The 26,718-nt window shown below is 39.1% G+C and overlaps 1 protein-coding gene across 13 annotated transcripts in view; it reads right to left on the minus strand.

Moving 5' to 3' along the window:
- EYA1 (EYA transcriptional coactivator and phosphatase 1) overlaps positions 1-26,718 on the minus strand; it is an 85,082-nt gene that overhangs the window by 36,260 nt on the left and 22,104 nt on the right. For 4 of the 13 annotated variants that reach the window (XM_086609385.1, XM_086609384.1, XM_086609394.1 and 1 more), the window contains 5 exons: positions 26,229-26,351; positions 19,635-19,717; positions 19,027-19,213; positions 6,607-6,746; positions 5,366-5,449 (listed from right to left, as the gene is read on the minus strand). In XM_086609385.1, coding sequence (XP_086465511.1) covers positions 5,366-5,449; positions 6,607-6,746; positions 19,027-19,213; positions 19,635-19,717; positions 26,229-26,351 — 617 coding nt within the window. Of the gene's footprint in view, positions 1-5,365; positions 5,450-6,606; positions 6,750-7,654; positions 7,664-19,026; positions 19,214-19,634; positions 19,718-23,933; positions 23,943-26,228; positions 26,391-26,718 lie in introns of all 13 variants that reach the window. The other 9 variants (XM_086609392.1, XM_086609390.1, XM_086609387.1 and 6 more) reach the window with 5 other exon arrangements.

Raw genomic sequence — 26,718 nt, forward strand, 5'->3', positions numbered from 1 at the left:
TCAAAAAGAAAGCTTAATATATACATTTGATATAGAGTTTCTAATGTCAAGTATATCCAAGCGCCCAGAAGCATGAGTTTGAAAGAACATGTTATATTATCTCATGACACCCTCTATTAACAATGTTAGTTTGTTAGGGATTATATTTTAAATAGAACTGTAGAAGCGACAATCCATATTTTACTTAAAATAGGTTAATATTCTAAACCTGATGACAACTCAAAGTTAAAAACCAAGAGATGCAGTTCCTAGTTTCTTTTTCCACCTCTCAATCAAACTAATAGGTGTTTCAACATGATCTCTGAACTTTCAAACATTTTTCTATAACTACTGGTTAAAAGGCAAAATGTGTCAGTAGCAAAGAGCTGGAAAAGAATAGTGATTTCGCAGCTTGTTTGCCTTCTGGAAATGCCAAAACCTTAGTAAAACTAAAGAGAAAAAGAATTTTGGAAAGAAGCATTTAAAAATAAAGCTACACAGAACAGACAAAACATCTATTCTTGAACTCACATACATTAAGATTAAATGAGTTTTCTAGTATCAAAAAAATAGCCCTTATAAATGGGAAAGAAAAATTGCATCATGCTATTTTGATGAACTTTGCCCTTAAAAATAAGCCTTCTATTTAAACTGGCACTGCCAAAAAAAGAATATTTGGCTTCTTAATTCAAATGGAAAGACTTCAAAATATGAACAAAAGTATTCTGTCTCTCAGTTTTAATATTGTTCTATTGGTAGACCTACGTCTTCCTTTATTCTACTTTTGTAGGCATGTGAGGTGGAAAGCAGGTGATATTTTCTCTCTAGCTGGGCCTGAGACTACTTTTCCCTCTGACATTCCTGCTTATCTTCGTGCCCAGTTACCACTCCACCATCCTTCATAGCTCATTAACTTTTTTTTTTTTTTAACCAGACAAGGGTTTCTGTTGTGCCTAAGCACTAACAGAAGTCGCCCCACTGAATTCCCTGCTCCAGTTATTAAAAGTAGTTAGATGGACTAAGCATCTGAGATGCAAATGAAGATCTCTAGCTACATCTTGATTATCAAGTGCTAATGTAACAGTGTAGAACTAATCCTATTCTGAGCTTCCATCCATAAATAGGAACATCACTTTGAAAAGGAGAATATAGCAGTGGGTTATGAACCCACATGGTAAATTTTAAACAAATGGCTGAGAATATATATTTTAAGTTTCAATGTACACATGATTTAAATTAAACATTTTTATTAAACTTTTTATCACACTTCTGAGTCTGAAAAAATGGCTTTTCGTAAATCTTTCTGTGAACCATTTCACTTCAAGATATTTTTAAATGGCAGATAAAACAGAACAGAGATTTCTCTAAAGTAATATCAAAATAATGCCATTTAATAGGTTAATTTAATTAGGAGAAGAACAAATAGGAAAATCATTGGCACCTACTGAAAATGTCAGATTAAATACCATAAAAGCTAAGAGAAGAAACAAAACAGGTTGCTCTTCAAAGAAACCTTAAGTCCTTGATTAAACACAATCGTTTTCTATATAAAGTTCCACTTAGCATAAAAACGGCGTTAAGCTGCAGCTCCAGATACCCACATATTTAACAGAAGCAAAAGCCTGATCTGCATGAGGGTTTTAAATATCTGTGTAGTCACAATCTTGCAACTGCTCCGGTAAAAAGCACTAGAGCCTTGGTTTAAGGCACTGCAGTAGATTAAAGTCTGATGTCAGACATTACAGTGGGGGCTGAAAACTTTTAAAAAAGACAAGGCTAGAATAAGGTTTTTTTTTAAAAATAATCCCATACCGACCTTCTTTTGCAATTTTAAGCCACTAATTGCTAACTAATTATTGTGAAGCATCACACAATGAAGAGGAAAGCTTCTTGTTGATTGGGATTTGCAGGTTCAGGTGGAGCGTCTTTTCAGGTACGGTCAAAAATCAGGTACAAATCTCTGAAGGAGGTACAGTTTAGCTAAAGAAAAGAAATACCAATGTCAAACTGCTTCAGCAGGCCTCTTGTTTTGAATACTGGTATTGGAGCCAAAACATTGTCTGTATGTCATTTCTAAATTCTACCCACTTGATTTCTTTGTTTTGTGGAGAAACAAGAAGCTGAAAAACAGGAAAGTTCACTTTCGGTACGAGGCTTATTTTCCACTTAAGCCTACAGGTCACAAATGAAGGGTTAAGTGAAACCAGGCTTTGTTTTTCTCAATCTCTAAAAGATATTAAACCACATTAAAATAGTTTATAATTTAAAGGAAAATTCCTTTAAAGCCTCTGAATATAAATGCTTTCACGGAGAATGGAAATGTACGTAAAGACCACAGTATTCTAGTGCCAATACTGAGACGTATTTCCACCTGCTCCAAGATACTAAAGAAAGGCTCTGACTTTTTCCAAATTCCAAAACTTAATCAATTGGCATCTGGCTCAAAACATAAGTTTTGAGAGGTTAGAAGCCCTAATGTCAATTCAGTAACTGGTAACTTGATATTTGATTAATAGATCTTTTTCTGTATATAGTAAAAAAAAAAATAATTCCAAAAGCAAATGGAAATATTTTGGTTTGTTTTGTTTCTTTCTCTTTTGTGGAAGTACAAATCATATTCCTATACTAGTTTCATATATTTCCATGAAATTCAAATCACCCTTAAACAAAAACGTAGCAGTTTATACCACAACTGCACAAACTGAAAAACAAGGGTATTATTCTGTTCCAACAAAGCTGAAGGACAAAAGCAGGGAGAAAGCAGAGCACAATGGCAGCAAAAGGAGAGCAGGTGATAAAAACAGATGAGAAAGTAAGAATATACAGAAAAGGGTGGCACAGGCAAGAAGTTATGAGGAACAAGTTAGAGAATAAGGAAAAGAAAACCAATCCCTTCAGCAGCAGAGCTGCTCATCATTCATAGTCATTCACCATGAAACTCACTCAGGCATTATGAAAAGAGCTGAATGCCAAGTTGCCAAATCCCCTACTATTTAATTAGGATATTTTAGTTTGTTTGAAGATCCAGCTTTTGTATTTTAATGATTATGTGAGCCGCTTAGATTTAATTTTTTAAAAGAGCATTTCTAGCCCTCACCACAGTGCAGAAACATATGGGAACGTGATGTTAGATTGCCCAAAAAGCAGAATACAGGTGAAAAGAACAAAAATTCCCCTCAACAATTTTTTATTTTTCAGATTGACTTATGATCTGGACTTCTGATTTTAAAGGCCAGAAATCATTAAGAAACACTCTTTAAAAAAATGTGCACCTCCCACTGCTGCAAATAACCCTACAATTCTCATATGACAGATACATGTTTTAGCATGTTTTCTTAGAACACTTGACACTATCTTCCTCTAATGTCTATGGAAATTGTTAACTGTTGTCTGAAGCTGTCAATAAGCCAAGAGAAACTGTGATATGAATGAAACTTTAAGAAAACAAAGCACAAATGGCACACTTCCATGACCGCATCTGAGAGCCAAAGACAAGCATGTTGCTACCCCTCACCAAAAAGATCTAGTATTTATCCACAGCATGTCCTCTTAACATCAATGGTCTTTTGGCATTTAGCAATGCAGAAGGATTCTGCCACGTGCCATGCAACCAGAGCCAGCCAGGCGAAAGCTACATCTCACGTAAACAATGCCAACAGTGATGGAGCTGCAATCAGGAGTCACCCACCTCCTTGCAGCACACGTATTTATATCTCTTCACAGCTGAATACGAGCCTCAAGCAGCCAGCAAGAAAGGTGTTTATGTTCAGGCTCCAATTAATGAAATCACTATAGGGGACTAGTAACAAATGGAAAAAATATGCTTGCTTCTACGGTAATGACTAATTAGGTTTTCCCAGCACTACTCTCTTCCCTACTCTGCTGCAAATGGCGAGATTCTGTTGGCACTCAGGTTTTTTGTCAGCACTGGGATTTGTTCTCCTCATTCTGAACTGAACTGTCATAGATTTGGTGACTTTGGGGTGCCTGCAAAAGATGGTTTTGGTCTGAGAAACAGAAAATAACTTTTGGTAAATGTTTAATACTCTGTAAAGCTCTCATCTATATGTATCCACACAATAATTGTTGAAACATTTAAAGATCTAGGGTCTTTTTACTACCTAAATATAAACTAATAACACCTAGGAAACTGAGGCTGCTGAATTTAACTTGCTTTTCTGACACATAATGAAAAAAAGTAATTATATTCCTCAAAAAGGTAAGCTGCTATTACAGCAAACACTTCTGAAAATACACTGCACCTGAACAAGCAAGAAAGGCTGCAAAGCAACTGCTTTAGATTTTTATAATGCAAAAAGCTATTTGGAGGAATTCAGAACATGACCCAGGCATGGACTGAATCAGTAGTAGCTTTGCCCTTCATTCAACTGGGTGTAGGGTAAAACCTCTTAGTGATAAATATAAGCTTTACAAGAAGACAGTGATTACATGAAGCCAGACAAAACTATCTTGTTGTTCTTTACATGTACAGTTTTTTTTAAGGTTAGCAAAAATATCACATTGTAGTTACATCTCACATGAAGTGAACATAAAATGGCGTAACAGATTTAAGCACAAGCTGAGACATTAGCTTTCACATACAATCTTGGAAAAACAGTTTGATCTCACAAGGGCATTCCATTCATAAACTGTTCTTATTCACCTAAGACCGCGTTTCTCTTCTGAGAATTGCCCAGGAAACCCACAGTCTGAAGATATATTCTTCAGTTCAGTTATGATTTATAGACTGTGCATAATAGAAAGATTTGACTCATAAGCAGTCTTTCAATAACATGAGTCAAGATGTAGACTAAAAAAAAGTTAAGGTAAAAAATTTTAGACTAATTTGTTCATGTCTAAAAGTATTCTTCCTCTTGCCATTGCAATACAAAGCACAGTCCACTGCTGATCGCTCAGAAGTAAAATGTTATTTTAGCAATCACTCCTGGAAGTTCTTCACTTTCTGAGAGGAGGTAAACCATTGCAGATTCTGATGATATCAACAGGTTTCAGACACTCCATACCTACAAACCAAACCTCAAGTGGTCAATGCCACTGGTATAAACTGCCACCACTGGTGGTCCTGCGCCGGCAGGGGGATTGGACTAGATGATCCTTTGAGGTCCCTTCCAATCCCTAACATTCTGTGATTCTGTGTGTGTGTAATATATTACTCCCAATGCTATTTAACTATTTACTGAATATAAGAGCTGAATAAGTGCAAAGAATGGACAAGTGAAACAGCTTTACCCCTTGATTTTTCATGCCTTGAAAAACCAGTACTGGTTTGCCTTTAGAAAATCAACTAATGTTCTAGTCTTCCTTGTGTATCAACCATAAACCGGCAAATATTACCGAAAATTTCCATCAGTTTCTTGACACTTACCCTTCCATATCTGTTAGCATAGGACCCTGTAAGCAAGGAATGGAAAATGATGATTGTCTCATCCAAATCCCAAATGAATACTCTCTGTAAAAAGAGAATCAAATCAATGTGTTCCTCTGTGAAGCTGATACTTGAAATGGAAAGTTAAAATTTGAATCAGTAAGCGCACAAATGAGAAAATTGTATTGAAATGGTTATATATTAAAACCATAGTTTCCTTGCCATTTATTTTCAGAACTAACAAGTTTTTTCCAGAATAGGGTAATACAATCTGTTAGCTTTTTGCTACAATTGCTATTATAACAAATTATTCTATTAGAATAGAATTGTAGCTATTGTCAAATACACAGAGAAAATGAGATTGTATAATGTGTTATTTTAAAGCCAGATGTGAGATAGAAACTGAAATAAATTAAGAGAAGTCTCTGAAAATTGAATCTTTGGAGTTTGAACTCTGTTTTTCTGCAAGTCTTACAAAACAAAGTTCATATAACTACTCTTGAAAATTGCCTCTAAAAACAAAGGAAAGTAAATTTCTGATAAGCACTTAAATCCCCTTAATCTATGTTCATTTTTAATGGATTTTAGGCACCTGAAGAATGAAAATTATGAACTTAGATGCGGCATGTGTAAGAACTTATGGCATCAGTAAATAATTCTTTCGCTTACAGCCAATGGAAAATATGTGGTTTGAAATTGTCCTCTGACCACACACAAAATGATATTTTAATGAAAAATAAAGTGTTCAAATACAAGTATTTTAAATCCTGGTGAGATTGTGTTTCCCATGATGACAAATAGGCTAAGCTTTTGGAAAGGAAAAGTACTGCATGTGGACACTCATACCTGTGGTGTGTCATTGGAGATGTGTTCTCAACATAAAGCATGGGCCACCGGGAGGAATGTGAACAGAGCATGAGAGAACAAAAACCACTATTGTGCTAGAAGTGTCTCCTGTCCAAATGCAAACTTTTCTTTGACTTGGGAAAAGCTTGCACTTTTTTTTTTTTTTTATATATCAAAAGGAGAAAGAAAATCTCCAGTATTTTTCAGAGAAAGAAGGTGCTCTTCATGAAGAAGGTTCTTTAGAAGAAAAATTCTATCTTCTATGAAAATACTGTTAGGAAAAAAAGAAAGGGAGCTCCAATGCCACTTTATTTTTGATGCATAAATAATTCTCAGTGCAAAATAATGATAAAAATAGAGTCTGTAACAGGTTAAAGCCATCAAATATAATGTACCTCTAGATCAGAGTCAGGTGGCGGTGAAGGATTATTGTTTCTTCTGCCACGCCCACGTGATTTCCCATCTGAACTACGACGCAATCTATCTGAATCTGAGTCTTTAATGGGTGTTGATGGACTGTGGATTGTACTGTATTCTGCTGTAGTAAAGAAATGACATTTTTACCTTTCAGTTTAAGATTCAAAATGTTCAACTTACTTTATTGCTTTTTACACGTGACACTAAAACCAGGATGATCACTACAGGGTCCTAACTAAAATAATTAAATATATTACGATAAGTGGCAATACTGATACACAAATTAATTATTCAATCAAGTTTAAGTTACATGCAAAAACAGAGAGATGCATTATTTTAGTAAACAAATAACAAAGGAGTGAGTAAAAAAAAAAATCTTAATTCCTTCAAATCATAGAGAAGACGGCATCACTTCATAGACAAGATTATTATGCTTGAGCAAAATTTATTTACAAAAACATTTCCTGTTGTTGAACAGGTAAAAAAGAAGGATGATTTATGTATGTAAGAACAACAAAGTTTTCCTGAAAACATGATAGCTGGAAGATGTTTTGCTATTCTTAACATCCATAGACTCAGTAACAGTGAAGTGCTTGAACATTAACAAAGCAGACACACAGTATAAATTATCCTTCCAAACTCATTTAACTATAAGTATCATATTCCTCAGAAATGCAACAACACATTTGAAAATCTTTCTTCAAGAATTCCTTTCACAATCTTAAGTTCACAGAGGAAAGACTTTTATTTTGACAGTTATTGTTAATTTTTTTGCCTAAAAAAACCCCTTTTTTTTGTGAAGACATCTGAAATTTCAGCATACAATATATTTATCAATTCTCAGTTAACGTTAACTACTGTTTAGAGTTCAGCAGATGTGGATATTTGTTTCAATATTAATTTTCTTTTTCATCAGCCTAGACCATGGCATTCCAGTTTGAACAGACAAGTATACTTCTCATACAAGTTATTTTTTCTCCTAAAAAACCATCCTGTTAAGGTCAAAGGTTAGATTAAGGAGGAGACTCGGGACATCTGTGTAACACCACATATTCACAATTACTCAAAATAATAATGGTTGCTCGTGCTGAATGAAAGGAAAGGTCTTGAAATTCTCATGTTCAGCCTTCAAATCTACACTTAATGGAAATTAGTATACATTATATATTTCACATTATACTTTTACCTAAGTATCTCAGGCTACATTAAACAAAGCAGAATAACAAGTTAAGATGTAACTCAAGGTAAAACAAAGAATCTTCAAAAGACACTCGACCTATACCCAAAAGAGTGATTCTGTGTATGTGCTAAACGACAAAAATCATCCAGCCACATCAGTCTACATAACTAAAGACAGAGGTTTAAATGTTAAAGATCATGTACATTCCAATAATATGTTTTCTTCCTATCACAATGTACACTTCAGAATATTTATTTTAACTATTTAAAGTTTGAATGTTGATTGCTTGTTCACTTACTGTACTTAAATAAGAAATCATAACTCAACTACTACAAATTATACCAACCTTTTAAACTTAAATGAGTTTATCTGCTATACATAATTTTTATTATTAAAATCTGTAATCAAAAAGAAAAAGAAAAGAAAGAAAACAATGCACAAATGCCTTGAAATAAATTATAACCCAGTAAAATAAACAGACCAGAACTTCTTCAACAGGTATGTGGCCAATGGTGTTTCAAATATGTGTTTTAAAATTCAGATATAATGAAAAATTGCATTTTCTAGTGACCAATTTAAATTAGGGTTGCCCTTGGTCTCTGACAATATTTTTAGGAGTTTGGCTTTAGATCTCAGTTTTTTTAAATTCTTCTCACAGACATGATAGGCCTAAAAATTTTAAATATTAAACTTGGGGTAGTAATAATAACACTACTACTAAATAAAACAGGGAACAATAGCATGGAAAATGTATAAACAAAAATTCCTGACAAATAAAAACAAGTAAACCTAAAAGAGAGAGTACACAGAGCAGAGTGTGGTGAGGGCAGGGAAGAAAGTCTTTGTAAGAGCCATCCAGCTTTCCATTTTTGCAAACACCTTAATTTAAGTATACTGCATTCAAGATTTCAAACACAGGGCTGCAAGTTTGGGTGGAGGCTCATTTCCATCTCCCCTTCACAGGTGCAAGTCATCTGTCTAGACGGGCCAGCCTCTCACCTGACAGAAAGACTCCCAACCCCACTTTGGGACCCCAAGGTTGGCTGGGCACACCTTAGCCCACCCTTCATGGGACCACCGTACCTGCATCATTCCCAAGAGAGATTTGCCCATCTTGCTCTTATGCATCTCTCCAGGAAATCTATTCTGCTGCTTTAATAGCCACGCCATTAGAAACAGAACATACAACTTCAGCATTCCTTACAGCAATATAAATTCAATCTGTGAAAGCAGGGGAAAAAAATTATTCCCTTTGTTGTATTTGCATGTATTGAAGTCTGTTCTGAGATCCCCTTTGTTGTTAGATTAACCCTTCCCTGACAATCCTCTATCCTCCAAACTGGACATAGTAATCCAAAGCAAAGTCAAGCAAAGATTTATTTCCCACATCCTGCAGGCTACCCTCCCCTGAACACCGCTTGGCAGGGGATAATTTGCATTTTCTGCAATATTTTCAATAAATGTTAGCTGCAGGATCCCCAGATCACCCTCTGAGGAGGAAGGGACACCTAATTAGTCATTTCTCAAAGATCGGGCCAGATATTGCACGACCTGAAGACACAACATTGTTAATACCTGGAGCTTCTGAGCCTACTCACAGACCAGTCTGTTATGAACAGTGTGACAGATGGCAGTGACCAACGGGGGGAAACGTGACATCGTGTGCAAGAAACTTATTCCATGTATGTAAAGGGAAACCATAGCATGTACTCTTTGGATTAAGGCTGTTGGACAGGGCAGCCTCCGTGTGCACGTCTGGGTTACCAGCTCACTGTCCAATGGTCGCTCTCAGGTCCTCATAAGGAAACCCAGTTAAAGAATCCAGTATCCAGCTGAGCCCTTAGCCTCGACAAGCCCAAGCCCTGACAAATTCTGGAGCAAGAAAAACAACAGTGGGTGAGGGTACTCGGTGTGCCACTAATAAATATTTGGAGTACTGAGAGTGGTCCGCAGGGAAAGGTAGAGCCTGGAAGGAGCTGCCAACATTCCCCATCCCACATTTGTGCAGTTCATCATTCCTGCCTAAATGTATACCTCACACCTGCTCCTATTCAGATCACATCTCCATTTTTTGAGTTCTCATTCTGTCTCCAAAGAACTCGCAGCCCCCCTCAGCATGGTGTCATCTACATATTTAATAGCCAAACACATTCTGTTCCGTCATCTACATGATTAATGAAAACGCGATCTGGTGCTAGACCCAAGGCAGACACTGAGGAATGCTGCTGTAGCCATCCTTCTATTTTAACAGCGAGCTCTCACTGACTTCTCTCTGGACATGGTTTCCTAAACAGCTTTATACCATTCTTCTGTAGTTTCTGCTAGGCTGCTTTAGCCTAGTTTGCTTATAAGATTATGAAGTGAAAAGATTTAACTGCCAGGGCAGCAAAAGCCTTGCTGACGTCAAGCTATATAGCCACAGAACACATTATTGTTATACCCGTTATTCTGCATTCATTGATAGGAAGAGGTTAAGCTGACTTCATAGTATTAGACTTATTGCAATATTAGCCAAGGGAAATGACTGTTTCTAAAGCACTGAATTTAATTTTATCCTGTCCTTGGGCATCACACACACAGGGAAGTGCAGGAGAAAACCCAGTCCTCCACAAAATCATGAGCGGAAAAGGGGGTGAGGATCAGCTCTCCACTGCCTGTCCCAATACTAAAGCAAGATCACTAAAGGAAGCTGGTGGCAGCAGGTTAAACACAAGAAGGAGGAGTTCAGCTAAAAGCTAGGAGATTTGTGGCACATTTTACCAAATATACCAGGCTCCCAAAAGATTACGAGGGTACAAGAAGACCCTGAAGACATCCCTGGAAGAAAGGCATTCAGGGGTGCTACAGCCGTGCCGCATTAGTAGGTTGGGTCTGTGGGACAAAACAAGTGGTGGCAATGGCCCCAGGCTTCACTGCCTGTTTCTGGGAGGTCATTTCAGTGTAGATCCAGCCTGATCTGTCTTCCAAGCATCCTCAATAGGGGCTGGAGGAATTAGGAGATGTCCTGGAGGACACCTTCCAGGATAGTTTTGCCTGGAAGGATTCCAGCCAGGCACTGTAGGACCTCTCTGCTGAGCCAAAGCTCCACATCAAAACAGACTCCTGCTCCAAAATAAAATGCTAATGTAGGCACATCCTAAACATACAAACAACAGCAGCTTTGGAAAGCCCCCGAGATGAAAATATCTGGAAGTTGGAAAAGTGCTTAGGGCAAGTTTTATACAAGCTTAGCCTGCACCCTCACTGCTCTCGGGATGTCTGCTGACGGGCACTACATCAGGCAGGGCACAGGACCAGTTGATCCATCGGTATGGACCACTACAGCATTTCTGCATGTTGCATATGCCTTCATAAAATTACATTAATAATGTAGCAATTCTGCATCTGTTAACAGTGTTAACAGATACATAATTTTAAATCTCTGCTACGGCACCTCTCTGCACTCTGCCCCAGGCAGATCCTAAATGTTACAGCTTGTTTCTGCTTCACACACTCAGATTTCCCTCTTCCAGAACTCAATCAAGTGTAATAGACCCAATTTGGACTTCTCCAATGAGTTAGAAATACATTTTAAACCCAGATTCTATAAACGTATGCCTCCCTTTCTAGGTGTGTGTGGTACCCCCTTCCCCTGACTCTTGGTAGTAACCCCTGTACTGTGTGGTGACGCCAAGCCAAATAACAACTTCACATAACTGTGAGGAATAAAATATGTTTACATTCTAGTTTACCTAAAATACATGAACCATACCATAGCAGACTTTCCCCTATGCTTCACGGCACTGTATTATTGCAACTTGACATAATATTTCATAAGTATATACTTCCCTGTTATACATCATTGTGGGCAGTTTTGATGGCTTTGTCACACAGGACAATTTTCCATCATCTCATAATAAGAATACTTTGATTACTTATGAATAGACAACACAACCACAGAGATACCATTTGCAACACCATATTCTGTAATTCCTTTCTGTTTGTAATGGAAATCCCTCTCTAAGTAATTGCTGTATTTTCTTACTATTGATTTCAATGTACTATACAGCAATAGTATCAAATGACAAATCTGGGGGAAAATAGCTATCCCAGATATCCCAAAATCAAGTCTATCTCTAGGTAAATCCCACTGGCAAGTGTGTGGGTAGAGCTCTTGCTGTTGACAAAGGCATTGCAAATTTAATCAGATTTTTTCCCTACTACACTGAAAGGGTACGCAAAAAAGAGTGAACACACATCATCAGAGTAATCATATCCATGTCATAATGTAAATCACATGGACGAGATGGGTCTAGGATAGCTGGTATAGTCAAATGTCTCTGCAAGTAGGTATGTACAAATATTTTCCATTTAGATTGTGCCCAGATTAATGGTTTGCCCTCAAATCTTAGACTTAATTTTGAATAAAGACCTTAAATCCTCAGGCTAATAAGACATAGGTAGTTTGAATATGTCAGTCTCACGCTATGATTTTCTTACTTTTGCATAAATAAAGTTTACTTTCGCATAAAAAAAGCTAAACACAAAATTTCATGAGCACTAAACAAACACCTTCCTTTACTGCTTACATAAAACTAGACCAGGATTAAACAACGCAGTAAAATCGCATAGGTATTTCAGGATTCTTTTTTTTTTTTTCACTTCTCTACAAAAAATATGACTACTAAATTAGTAGTAAATAAGCAGAAGTACTAAATAAGTATTGCAAGAAATACAATAATGCCTGCTGACAAGAGCATACAAGGACGTCTTAAGGGCTGTTTTGACAAGTTGTCAAAATCTTCACCTGAAAAACAAATCTAATGTTTGTCTATTGAGGTCTATGAGCATAAACACGACAGAAACCCTCAACAGTCTGTTAAAAATATTGGCAAAAACGCCTATTTATTTCAAGGTTTCAGTGAGTTTTTGACTTAGGATCGTATATTCAAAATAATGACAAAATATCATATTAACAGTGTATCTTATATATAACAATATACATTAACTATGTATGACAACTATAGTAACAAGGCCTGCAGTGGTCCAAATTTTCTTCTCTAACTTTCAATATTGAAGAAAAAAGATGAAGCAATCCCTCCTCTCCACTGTAGGCATTTCTTCCTTACTCATTATTTATGTTTTCAAACAATTTGAAATTATTGTTACCTTTAATCCTACTAAAAGCAATGATGAATATTCTATTTATGTATTAAAAAAAGTCTATTGAAAGGTGTACCAAGTTTCTAGCCTCAGCATATCTTGTGATAGTGAGTCAGGCTACACATTGATGGATGCAATGCGAAAGAGACAGAAGTTGCACATTGTTAATGTAAAAACAGAAAAAAACACCATTATCAGAAAAGCAAAACCAGTGCTGTACTTTGCCATTCCTTACTGCATCCAATCTCATTTCTGTTTTTACAGAATTTTCACGGAGTTTCTTTCCTACACAAGTATATATTCTAGATTTACTCTTCATTTATATTTTTACAGCAGTATTTATTTCCATATGGGTATTAGTGAAAAGTTGCCTATATCGTCTGTTTGCTCTGTTTCACTTTCCTGCCTCTAATTTATTGTTATGAAATACGATAAGGAGAAACTCTAAAAGTAGCTTTCCCTTTTGTAACACTAAATGTGATATAGTGTTCAAGGAAAAAGAAGTTTAGTCTTTAAGAGCAAAATGGTGACCCATGGCTGAGAACAACTTTTGTTGGCTAGCACAGTCCTTCTGGGGTTTTTAATCTGCATTATGAAGTATGTGAGTAATAGGCAAAAAAATCTTCCAGTAATATTTTAAACACACTTATTGCAGAAACCAAGAAAACTGAAAGAAATCAAATCTCAAGAACAATGCAAGTCTCTCTTGCGAGAAACACTGTTTAATAAATTACAAATACAGCATCTTATGAAATAGAAGGATAAATTCAGCTTTCTTGATGGAATTTCTAAATAAAAAATTGCACAAACCAAGAATTTTTTGTTACCAGCTGTGATGATGGAATTGAAATATTACAAGAGAAAATTATTAAAGCTTTAGAAAAAGTAATAATTTTCTACATTAACTCTTAGAAACACGTTACGAATGTTCCTCTAATTATTTTAGAACTTCATAATGGCATGGGGCAAAACATCATTGTGATAGTTTGATGGGGGGGGTGTTCTGGTGGCAGGGGAGGGGATTTGCTCCCTGTGCCACCAGATCTGAGTCCCATCCGCCCCCGGGGGAGGTTGAGCCAAACTGGCGCCTCTGCGAATTGCCCTATTTAAGTTGGGACAAAGGGGCGGGAAAGGGCTTTTTGCTCAGGAGCGAGGAGAGAGCAGGAGGGCGCGGCCCTCGCTCCCGGCTCCCGGCCGGGCGGCTGCCCGGGCCCGGGCCGGCGCCATGTGCTCAAGATGGCGCCGGGGAGCCGCATGGGGGACTCGGTAAGCGCCCCGCTCCCGGGGTGCCCGCCGGGCCGAGCTCCCCCGGAGAGGATTAAGATCTAAGAGAAAACAACCACAACGACCGGGTCAGCCAAGATGGAGCAGGAGGAGGTGTACTGGAGCTGAGGTTTCCCTTGCAATCGGTGTGAAGATGGCAGGCGGCCCCCCTGCAGCCAGGGTGTACTCGGCGGAGCAGAGACCCACTCGTGGCCCATGGAGAAACCCACGTCGGAAAGGAGATGCCTGAGCCCGGGAGAGGTCGTGGAGCAGGGGATGCGCGACCAGGTACTGTTAACAATGGGGCATGGAATGCACGACGAGGTCGTGGAGGCATCTGGAATCCGTGGGACGACCCACGCCGACGCGAGTGGCAGCAGCTCCCTAAGAGGCCGAGACTGGTAAAGCCCAAACTGGTACAATCCATGGGGAAGGATTGCAATCCTGCGGGCAGGACTCACGTTGGAAAAGTTTGGGGACTTTTTTTTTCTTCGTGAGTAGGGGATCCACCGAAGCAAGGGAAAAATGGTGTAAAGGCTCCTCCTCCTTTAAGAAAGGAGCGGCAGTTAACAACACGGATGAACTGACCTGCACTCCCCATTCCCTGTCCCCCTGCGCCGCCGGGGGGGAGGTTGTGCCAGGAACGAAAGGAAACGGGGTGGGGAGGTGTTGTTTTAAGATCTGGCCTTGTTTTCTCTTTTCTCCTCTCAAGTAACCGGTTTCGTTCCCTTGTGTCTCCTGTTTAGTAACTGTTAATAAATTGTTTTGTTTTATGAAGAAAGCCTGAGTGATGTTTTGCCCGGGACCATGGTTGGTGGGTGCTCCCTTTCGGTTCTTGTCTCGACCCTCAGTCTAAAAAAACCACGACAATCATTTTTCCAGGACAAATTTAAACACTGGGCAACAGCAGGTGAGAGAGTGTAAAATGGACAGACACACACACAGTGCTAATTCATCCACAGTTTCCAGTAATTTTTTATGTCAAGAATTTCTTGGATTGACATCGGTCTCTGAGTAAATCCAATCTTTCGAGTTTGTCTAAGCCATGCTTGAACTGGCATAAACTTTTTGCATCCACAACATCTTGCAGCAAGGAGCTGCACAGCTTACCTATATGCAACATAAAGAAATACCTCTTTTTGTTTGCTCTGAATCTACTTCATTGAATTTGAATATTGGAAGGGAGAGTAAATTTTTGCTCACTGGTTTACTTTTATTATTTTTCATGGTGTTAATTATTATTACCTCTGCTACAGCTCACACAAAAATCAGCAGAAAATTAGCAAAAATCACTGTTCATACCTGGGATAATCTACTTAAATATGGACTGAAAGCTCATCTTAGAAGGAACTGAAAATCCTATTATTATTCTGATGAAAAATATTTTCTTCTGTAAAGTGAAAGTTAGAATTCTACAAGTAGAAAAAAAGCTTTGAAAATTCTTACTTTTGAACTGAAACAAAATTTCCAACAATCTGAAGCAAAGCACAATTAAAAATTTGAAATGTCATACTGAGATTAAGTGGTTTGTTTAATTATTTTCTGATTATGTCACTAGCAAAAATACAGCCTTCTGTTCACAAGAAAATAACATTAATTTGTATGTCTGGTTTATGGAGACAGGGACTATCAACCTTTGTGCAATCAAAAGCTTCTGTCATGACTGAGGCAAAAGAAATATTTCTGATCCACAAAGGAAAGAGAAAGAAGAAACGCTGAGCATGGAAAATCTCAGGTTCTTCTGCAAGAATCCCAGGACATCCTGGATTGCATGGCAAAAACTTGCATATTTGACTAGGAACTGTGGGAAATCATAAAAGGATTATTTTATATTTGGACAAGAAATGCAACATATTTTAAGTGATATTATCTGAGCTTTCTGAGTCTGCAAAACTCTACTAAAAATGCCATAAGAGCAAGTAATTGCTTTCTCTCTTTTCACACGCTTCTTAACAGACTCTTCTGTTTCACTTACTGGCCCAAATTCATAAGAACCACCTATGTCTGTCAAATTTTTCTGGTGCCTCTGTAAAGTCTGAAGGCTGCTCTGTGCTTGTCCTGGCATAGTTCAGAACCACACAGATTACATGAGGTTTTTAAATATAGAAGATGTCTAGGGATATCAGCATCCAGTAAGAACAGCTGCAATTCAGCAGCTGGAGCCCATCCTACTAAAGGGGTACAGTAGCCTAACGTGATGGCTCCTCACCATGCCTCATGTGCAGCATTTCAGAAAATCAGCAGCCTAACTTGACTAGATGTGGCAAAACATCCTACAGAAATTTGACCAATTGTAATTAAAATTTGGTTAGTTTGCTCCTTTGCTCTATGTTTTTGAGGCAACTGTGAATTTCCTTCTTTCTAATATGCCTTTCACTTGTCCTCGCTCCACTAGAATTCCCGTCCCCGATGTTGATCCCTCTCTTCTTTGACCCCAACTTTGCTTTGTCTTCTGAGCATACTGTATATGAGCTCAACTGAGACTTTGCAATAAGCCTCACTAAGAAGAAACTGAAAAAATTTACACTGTCCAAGGAGAAATGGCAGGCATAGCACTGGATTCACTGACTGGTCCTTGCTTTCCTTCTACCAGGGTTGAAGGTTTGTGAAGTAGCAAAAGGTTCTGAGCTAATTTTAACCTAGGAACCCAACACTGGTAGGTCAGCCACTTTAAACTGCTCCCATACCAGTGGAGAGCCTTTGGTACCTCAGGATTAAGATTCTAGTTAAGCTGAACTCTAAATAGAGATACTCATCTCTCTCCACTCACTCAATACAGAAGGAGCCTAAACGGGCTTGATCCTAACTTAAACACACAAAGACAAATGCATAAAGATAAATGAAGAAATCTGTGTCTAGCCCCATATCTTCTGCTGACTGCGACCGCGCTGGTGGAGAGGAACAAAGACGCCTTCCATTACCTCCTCCTAATAGAGAGTGGCCCGCAGCATGTACTTTCCTAAATGTGTCCCTGCCAGCTCAGGATAGCCCCATAGCTACATAAAGACTTGTTATTTGCAAACCATTTGAAGGAACTTTTCCAGAATTGTTAAATCAGTAACATAGTATTTCAGGGAAAGAGACAGCAGTCCCAGCAATGCCAGAGAAGGTATCCACGTTTCCAAGGAACGGCTCTGTCTAAGCAAGCAGTGGTAGGGCACCCATGGAGGCACAGCTTTCAATACAGGAAAGCGTAAGCTAGAAGAGGGCTTAGGTGCAGGACCCATCCATGAGAAAGTCCACCAATGTTTTCCAAATTTTTAGAAAAAACTTTCTTAACAAAGTTGTGGAAGATTTGAGGGAGAAAAGAAAGACTTCTTAAAAAGGAACTGATAAAAAAGTTCTGTCCAGGCTCATAGAGCACAGAAAACTATTTAAATAGGAAGACAGCCTTTAAGCCACTATTGAGTTTGGGAAAAATATACCTCCTCACTCCGTGTATGTGTTTACTGTTGCTTTTAGGAAGCATCAACTACTTTAAAAAAACATATGCAAAGATTTTGCAAAAGATCAAGACCCAGATGACACAATGATTCAATTTTAGTATCCTGATAAAAGCTAAAACTTGATTACACTTGGGTTTGGGGGTAAGAGGAACTGCTTCCAACTTAAACAGAAAAACAAACAAACCCACAAGAAAACAAAACAGCAGCAAAAAAAACAAAGTGAAAAGCAGAGTAATTATACAGACTCCAATACGCATCCATATAGTCCAAAAGCCGCAGTCTCCAATATGCATCATATATTTAGAAAGATTCCTTTCCCAAATGCATTGCACACACATGCAATCTTGTATATATAAACACACACACCAGCCGTATTTTCTTCCCTACTTACTTTCAGCAAATGTATCAAAAGAGACAACCCTGCATACATTTTCTTCAGGTATACACTTATGCAGAAAAGCAACAGAGTCCTAGCATATTATATTAAAGCTCACATTGCACATGCAAGATCAGTCCCATCAAGTACTTCAAGAAAACTGAAAACAATCTCCCCCAACAAAACTCCAAAACAAAACCTCCTGATAACATTGCCAAATCATAGCTGCTTCTCACTGCATTACCAAGAAACACATCTGCAACCTTGGACTTTCTCTCTGACAGATTTCAAACTTCTGCCATCTACTAACTACTGACATGCTTGAACCGTTAAAAAATGTAATTTATTTTTTTTTAATAATGGGAAAAGTATTTTTCACCCCTCATTTCCAAAAACAGCTGGAGCAGTTTGGCATAAATGTTTAAAAAATATCTCAACTAGTAAAGGACTGCCAAATTCCAGCAGGAAAGGTAAAACAACTGGGAAAAAGGACAAGCCACTGAAAATCTTTTCTTAAAATGGAAACACTTGTGCAATTTCAGCTCCCCATTACAAGCATTATTATGTCCTCTGAAAGTGAAAAACACAAAAGCTGTCTTTCAAGTGGACAGTTGGGCTATGGTCTGAAGGCCTCTTGATTTCAAACTTACTTAGGGAAAATCAAAGGAGTTTATCTTAACGAAGACAGAGCTTAAAGGCATCAGGTTCTGCTTTAGTGTAAAGACTTTCCCATATCCTGCAATTTTTAACACAAGCATTTTACAAATCACTATGAACAACTTGTATTTCGCACAAGCTTTAAAACTTTTACTGATCCCAGTTTTTCTTTAGTCTATTTTCTGTTAGAATCTGTGCAAGATGTGCCACAGGCTCAGGATTAAGGAATAATAAAAAAAAAATCAACGACTACACCGAAAAAAAAAATCCAATTCAACCCCCTTTCAACTTACAAAAACGTGCCTCATAGGGATCATAAAATCCATGTAATTACCTGCTGCAGGATCTGTAACCGCTTGACTGGTGATGCCAGATGGTGGTTCTTGAAGCTGGTATGTTGCATTTGTGGAGGGTGTCGTTGGGCTGGTGTTGCTGTTTGTCATGTAATGTGAAGGATACGGTGAGCTATTATAATACTGTGCATATTGGCCCTGGCCAAAACCGGGGTAAGAGGGATATTCCTGCAAGACAAAAAAGCAACTGAATAGTCCGTCGAAGTTTTGCTACTTTTTAGTATAAATTCCAAAATATAACTACAAACACATGTCAGACTTTCAGCACGTATGCTTCCTGGACTGGATGCTGTAGGATCTAAAACTGTGAGACAGTAAAACGAAATCTAAATTGCACATAATTTAATGTGCCCTCTCATATAAATAGTTTATTAGACACACTGCTGAAGATGTGTCAATAAGAACATCAACCCCAGACAATTAATTCTACTATTGAAAGACGACAAATTGAAGAAAAACATTTATAAACATTAGTTTAACTTGAAAGGGTGCTAATTTCTTTCAAAAAGCTATTTAAGGGCTATTTTTTTTCAGTGGAAGAGAATTCTGAGTTTGCCAAAGTTTCCTCAGCTCGTATTTACAAATTTACCTGCTGTGAACTATTAAATCCAGTAGAATTTGTGAGTGAATTATTTCCTGCATATATTCCTGATGATGTTGTAAAACTGCTGCCTGAAATGAAATGAAAAATTATGTGAATTACTAAAACACGGTATCGGAAAATAACTTCCATCATGCAATTATATTATAAGGATATGGCATATTTGTAATATTTCCCATATGTTGACCGATTTGGTTGTCATCAGCTCTATAACATGTTAATATATGGAAAGTGATAATTCATCGTTCCTACACCCTGTCTTTCATTATTGCAATAAAAAGAAATACTTGAAATTTAGACAGGAATTTGGAGCCACCTCAAGTCTGAATATTAGGCTATCCCACTCCTCCGAATATACCCGGTGCTGTGGAAGTAATGAGGGTTTCTTTTCTTTCAGTTTTTGTTGAACAATAACCACAAGCCTTGTTCTGAGAGATGCTGTATCCCCTCACCAAAGCCCACTGGCTCCATTTCTCCTACTGCCTTTGCGAACTGGGTCCTCTCCCCTCCCTCAGCCCCTCACAGGAACAGCAAAAGTCAGAAGTCCCCTCTCCAAACAGCTCAGCCCAACTGCAAAGCCATTAGGATTCACTAATCGATCATGGACAGCCTTGGGCTGCAAATCTTTTTCATTTTTGAGAGAGTCTACCAGGCATGACACAGGGAAAAAAAGTATCTCTCTGAGAAGGGAGACCCAAGACTGAATATCGCCCGAAGACTGAATTACTGCCTTCACCTCCCTCCTCCCCCTGTCATAAGCCACCAGAAATAGACAGATGGGGCTCTTGTTTAATACCTAACCTGAGAAGCCGTTCCACTAAAAGGGCAGTAACCCCCTTTCAGCTGTTTTGCCCTCGCTGGTTATAACCTGGGAGTGACACAGCCACCAGCTGAGACATATGGATGCACAGGGTGAAGCTACATAAGCCACCAGAAAGTCTGTAACGAGGCAACCTATTGAACCCATCCAGCGGGAGAGTAGCGGCTGGCCAGGAGCTCGGATGAAAGCGTGCGGGTTGTTTACAGCCTCCCCCGCCACCGAAACCTGCCTTAGCACAATGATATACCAAGACCTTGGGAGCAAAAGCTTGCAGGTGAGCGGAGGAGGCAAGGAGGGATGGGAATCAACAGGGAGCCAGGCACAGAGACGCGCTGATTCTCCGATGTACCCAACACAACTCTATTAACAACCAAACCCTACGCAGCGGTTACTCCTTGGGAAAAGCGACATTTCTCGCAACTCCTAACAGCGAGGAATGCAGGCAGGGCTGCACACTTAGCACAACCCCTAAAGGGGATTTGTGAGCTATTTACTTTTTTAAACAAACAAACAAAAAAAACCCAATAGGTATCCCAGCTATAAGAAGTCAGAAGGAAAAATATTTAAACGCTTTGATTGCAAAAGTTACTAAAAACATATGCAAGTTAAGCCTCAAAGTAGATGTGAAGTATGTCCAACAGCAGTGGGAGTAAAAGATGAAGCTTAAACTTAATGTGTGATAATGACTGTAAACACTTCTCTTGTATTTGCTGTTGGTGCAAAAGCTCTGTGGATGTTGATAGATGCTACTAATCCTGTGAACTAAAATCAGATTACTTCAGCAGAAGAGTTGACATCCAAGTTTAGCAGATAGTACAGATAAACAGTACTAATGAGAAAAACATGTTGTTTTAAATTTAATTTAAAATTGGAAAACAGATGTTATTTTTTATTATAACAAACCCCAGAGCCAAAATACAGCTGAACAATATTTTAAATTGCAAAACTTTGAAATGCTATTTTATTTCTAAGAGTGCTTTGGCTGGAAGAATGTAAGTCACCGTGTCTCGTTTTATTTCTGTAGTTATTTTTGAGAGATGCAGTAATGAATTCAAACACAAGTTTTATGGGTGCATGGTTTGAACCACTCTGAAAAGATACAAAAAGGCCTCTCACAGTCATAAGAAGCAAAAAAAGACAAAAAAAAAAAGCGTTTTTTGATTTATACATTATCTTTCCACAGAAAGTTTGGCAAATAATTTGCAAGAGCAAACGAGAAAAGTAATTACATGCCAGCCAGCATCTCTCCTTCTCAGACAAAGACACACACATACGAACACACGGATCTCGCTCTTTCATCTCATGGTCAGCGCCGGCTCCTACGGAGGAGGGGTAGGGGTCTCCTAGACCGTAACAAACACGAAGCAGGTTTCTCAGAAATGGCTCTGTGGGCCACCCAGGACTACTGGCCTAAAGTTGTTTTTAAAATACTCCAATTCTGCCATTTGTTTTTTAAATAATCAGCCGTGGCACAGCATAGAGCTGCTGTTCCTGCCTTCACTCAGCAAACACAAAAATCAGAATCCCTACGAAACGTGTGAGATTTACGGTCCCGAGTCGGCCAGCTACGTAGCTTTAAAATGTGATAAAAGCTGTAAACTGTAGGTCAAAGGTCTATTTTGCAAAGAGTGTGGACCTACATTAAAGCTGGGAATCCCAGCCAGCGTCAGAAGACGGCCGGACCCTGCTGGGACCAGGGCGCGGGCTCCAGGCGTGGGGCTGGACCCCGCACCGCTGCGAGGCGCAGGATGTGGTCCTCCCTTGGGCATTTGTCACAGGAGTCCATTTGCTTTCCTAGCTCAGCTCTCCTTGCCATGGGCTATGTCTATCATCAGGGTACGGTGTCTGTGGCAGAAGTTTAGTGCAGCTCTCCTGGGAAAGCCTAAGACGGCCAGATGGGCTATTTAAACTCAAGGTTTCTTCCGTTTGCTTACAGTGTTTAAAAATCCTTGGCAAACTCCTCTTTGTTGTCCTAGTAACTGCTTAGCCATCCAGCACAATATTTTTATACTGTATAATAATAACTGAATACCTTAACGTTTACTTTTTTATGGATGAATTCCCAAACCAACCAGTTAGTATATTCTCAAACACCACAGTCTTGGTAACTAAAACACTGCCGGTGCTCATCACAGGTCTAGTAGCTTTCCAGCAGTAGGATACTCGGGGTGCAGGGTAAAAGCAATGCTTTTATTCACTATCAAAGGATACTCAAGAAGACAGTTGCAAATGGATCTCTTTCCTTGGCGTTTCCCCCAGCCCTTCCCCACTCCATTTATCCTCACTGAGCAATCCTTGTAACTCTGCCAATATAGGAACGACAGCCCATTCCCACAGCCATTAGTCATGCAAGTGGTCTTTCAACGTCTATGAAGCAACTTATATGAAAAACAGCTTAAGGAACATACTCATTAAAGTAAGGGCGGGGCGGGGGGGAGGTGGGGAGACAGGGCAGCAGAACTGCCTAGGTCCTCTTCCCACCCTTTCCCCTCCACACCTCCCATTCTAGGGATGACAAATTTGCAACGAACAAAAATCCAATTACCAGAATAACCTTAGCAAGGAGTCACAGGCAGCGATTTTCCCCCTCATTTTCAAAAGTTGGCAGTCTCTCCCTCCGCTATTGTTCGGTGACTAATCACGCTGTAATTTTAGCAGGGTCAGGAAAAGCACTGGGTTTAATTGGCTGCACACGCACCGCGAAGCAGCGCCTTACATTGCAGGGAGACATTCACCCCAGGGAGAGGAACCAGAATAACTCCAAAGCTTTTGAGCACGAGGGAACCCCAATCAGGGAGCACGAGCATGGCAACTGCAAGGCCGCTCAGAAATCCCCTTTACTGCAGGCTAGAACGCCAGCAGGACCCCAAGCACGCTGTCACGTAACGCTTGGTTGTGAAGTAGGTTGTGGGATCCATTATCTCCATTTCTCAGCTCAGCAGCCACACACAGGAGATGAAGAGCAGCTATTGCCTGCTATGACAAGGTTGAGGTTGCAGCCTGCCCATATACTGCTAGAGGGGAAAGGAAGAATAAACTCATTTGCCTCTCTGGAGGTTTCTGCACAAACAACTGAACAGCAGCAGCAGCAGAGTACCCCCGTCTTCTGTCAAGAAAATCAATTTTGTCCTTATATAATAGTTGAAATTATGAATAGGTTCACCTTCCAAAATTAAACATGGGAAGGGAAACAAATGTTCCTGTTTACTTTTAACATGTGTTCAATCAAAATGAAGAATTAAGTCAATTTAACGTTTCAAATTCAAAAGTTAGCCTAATAAAAACATTAAAAAGATACATATTCTCAAGTATAGTATAGATATATATTCTCAACATTGAACTGCAGGAAAGATCTGTTCAGCATTGTGATTTTTTTCTACTTAGCCTCTAATAACTCCAACAATATTTTCATTTGAAATGTTCTCCTTATTTCCATTCTTATGGTTTCTAAGGTTTCTGTAGGAGACCAGTCCTTCCTCATCCACACGCCAGGCTGTTCATGAGCACAATGGAAACGCTGTGCACACAATGAGAATCCTCAGACTCTGCCCTGTGCCTCTGAAGCCCAAGCCAAGCTGTCAGCAATCTGCTGCCTTCCACGGGTGGGCAGCTCTCAGCCCAAGCCTGAGCAGAACCCAGATCAGACTCCCTCGTCCCTCAGCCCTGCAGATAATACTATTGTGAAATCAATGCCTTTGAGCCTTCTCTCGTTAGAGCTTCACAACTGGGTCATCTTCAACATATTTCTTCTGCTGAATATTTTTAGATCCTTGCCTTTCAATGTGTACAGCTGAAGTGCTTTCCAAGATCTTACTGTTCTATCTCTTGACAACTGCCACCCTTTCATGACCTTGACAGTTCTGATCTTATACACATTTTGCATATTGCAGAAAACAAAGTAATATCCTTTATGACAGACCTCTATGTAGTCCATTGAACAAGTCCTAGCTTTGCTCTACTAATGCCAGCATTCACTGCTCACTCTTAAAATTTTCCAACAAGCACTCTCTCACATTATCCCATGCCGCTCCCCCTTTCCTCCCTCCATCGAATGAGTTTCCCATAGACATCTGCAAAACTACTTCATTGTCCTCCCTAAAATCCCTTTTTATTGGCATTCCTCTGCTCTGTATCTTACAAAAAACCCCACCTCTAGAGTTGTTAGATAACCATTGTGGGGTGATGACGGTTTATTATGCCTAAACAGCATCAGCTTTATTGATATATTAGATCCTCCTAGCCTGCGTGATGTATTTTAGCCTCCAACTTCTATGTGGACTATATTTTCATTTGGCTGTATGAGTTAGCACAATAGGATCCCAATATATAATTGTGGCACGAAGGCACTACTGCAACAGAAATTATAGGCAACACAGACATGATTTTTCACTATTTCCTAGCGACCATGAATGATCAGTTCCTTAAAAGCTGGACTGTTGATCCAGGAGTTCCTCATAGCTGCTGCTGGCAAGCATTTTGAGCTCTCTGCTACAGAGAGGTAGGGTTTTTTTTCAGGGGGCGTATGTGTGTTTGGTTTTTTTTTAGAGTGGCTATCTGAAGAAAGCAAAACAAATAACCTGGTTATGGTTATATTTACTCCAATGAGTAGATCACCACTATTCAGCATGTAGATGAAAGTTTGCATACTACCGTTACACTATCTTCCTCTTACTTGTCAGAGCACACTACAAGTAAGTAACGCTTCAGATGTCAGATGGTCACTCCTGCCCTACGGAGCTACTCAACACACAGTTCAAAAGGGGATTTAAAAAAAAACAACAAACAACAAAAAAGGTCTCTCTTGTGTCTGAGTGAAGGACTGGATCAATATACCCTTAAAGCTGTGGAACAAAAGCAAAACCTCATTCATTTGGTTTCTGAAAGCACTTCTGTCTCAAGGCATCTCATGGAGCGTTTACATGATGGTGCACAGTTTAAATGGAGCTTGATAATAATAAAGAGAGGTGCTAACTTCTTCAAAATGGGGTCCGATCCTGTGAGCAATCACTTATTTTAACAGCTCTAAAATCTGCAACACTCCTGATTTCGACTGTCAAATTCAGGAGTGAAAAGTCCTGCAGCAGACATTCAAAATTAGCTATTTGTAGTAAACAAAGATTTTTTCAAATATCCTTTAAAGTAGTGAAAATTGAGAACCAGGAACATCCAGTGACTTCCCGATACAGAAGGGGAAAAAGGAATTGGGATGACAAGGTGGAAAGATAAACTAAACAGGCAAGTAAGGCTACAAAATATAATTGATAATAATAGCCTGCACACACAAAGACTTACAGCTTTTAAATAGAGTTCAAAGAAACAGACTTCAATCATTACTTAGCTACCTCCACAGCTGCAGTAGGTATTTTTATCTTCTTCTCCCTCCCCAAACACATTCAGGTGTCAAATTATATTTGGCACTTCCTAAATTCATAATCCTGACACGTTTTCCAGGACTCGCTTTGTCACATTCACTATTTGGTAAACTATTGCTATTCGGAGATACGTTTTTACTGTAGTAACACTACAACACTTCACTATTTAAAAATTCATGAAGTCACTAAGCGAGAGATCCTCCAAACTGCTGAGAGCTGGCCTGTCGCTGCTCTCAGCAAAAGCAATCATCATTTCAGCTCCAACTGCAATAACATCAGAGGTAAGTGCTCGAGCAAACAGTCATTTTTATCGTAGGAATGTAAGAAATCAAGGGGGAAAAACATAGAATTAACTGTATCTAATTAATGGAAATATCTGTTCATACAGACCTTGCATCTGGTAGCTATAGGGAGCCTGTCCAGGTTGAGGTGTGCTAAAGCTGGCACCGTAGCTTAGAAATCCTGTCTGTCCAGGTGATTGTGACTGTGCCAATCCACCTTCTGTCTTGATGCCTGCCCACAATGCACCTAAATCAGTTAGTGACAGCAGATCTATTTGTTCATATTCAAACAGGGATGGAAAACAAAACCACTTAATTAACAGAACTTTTAGCATTCACCTACTATTGCATGCATGAAAGAACGAATACCGAGCGCATGCACAAAACGAACGGGGTAAAAGCACACATAAAACTGAAGTTCACTAGGGAGAGGTTAAATTCAAAACTGTGTTTCCAATAACTGCAAAAGAAATTTATACATGAACAGGAAGTTGCATTATTCCTTTTTTCCCTTCCTGCCAGAGGCTAACTTTTCCATATACTCACGACATTTCACAGAGGTAGATTAGCAACTTTATATGATTTTAATGAAGCATAGC

The sequence above is a fragment of the Tauraco erythrolophus genome, chromosome 3, assembly GCF_009769465.1.
Source record: "Tauraco erythrolophus isolate bTauEry1 chromosome 3, bTauEry1.pri, whole genome shotgun sequence".
Lineage (NCBI taxonomy): Eukaryota > Metazoa > Chordata > Aves > Musophagiformes > Musophagidae > Tauraco > Tauraco erythrolophus.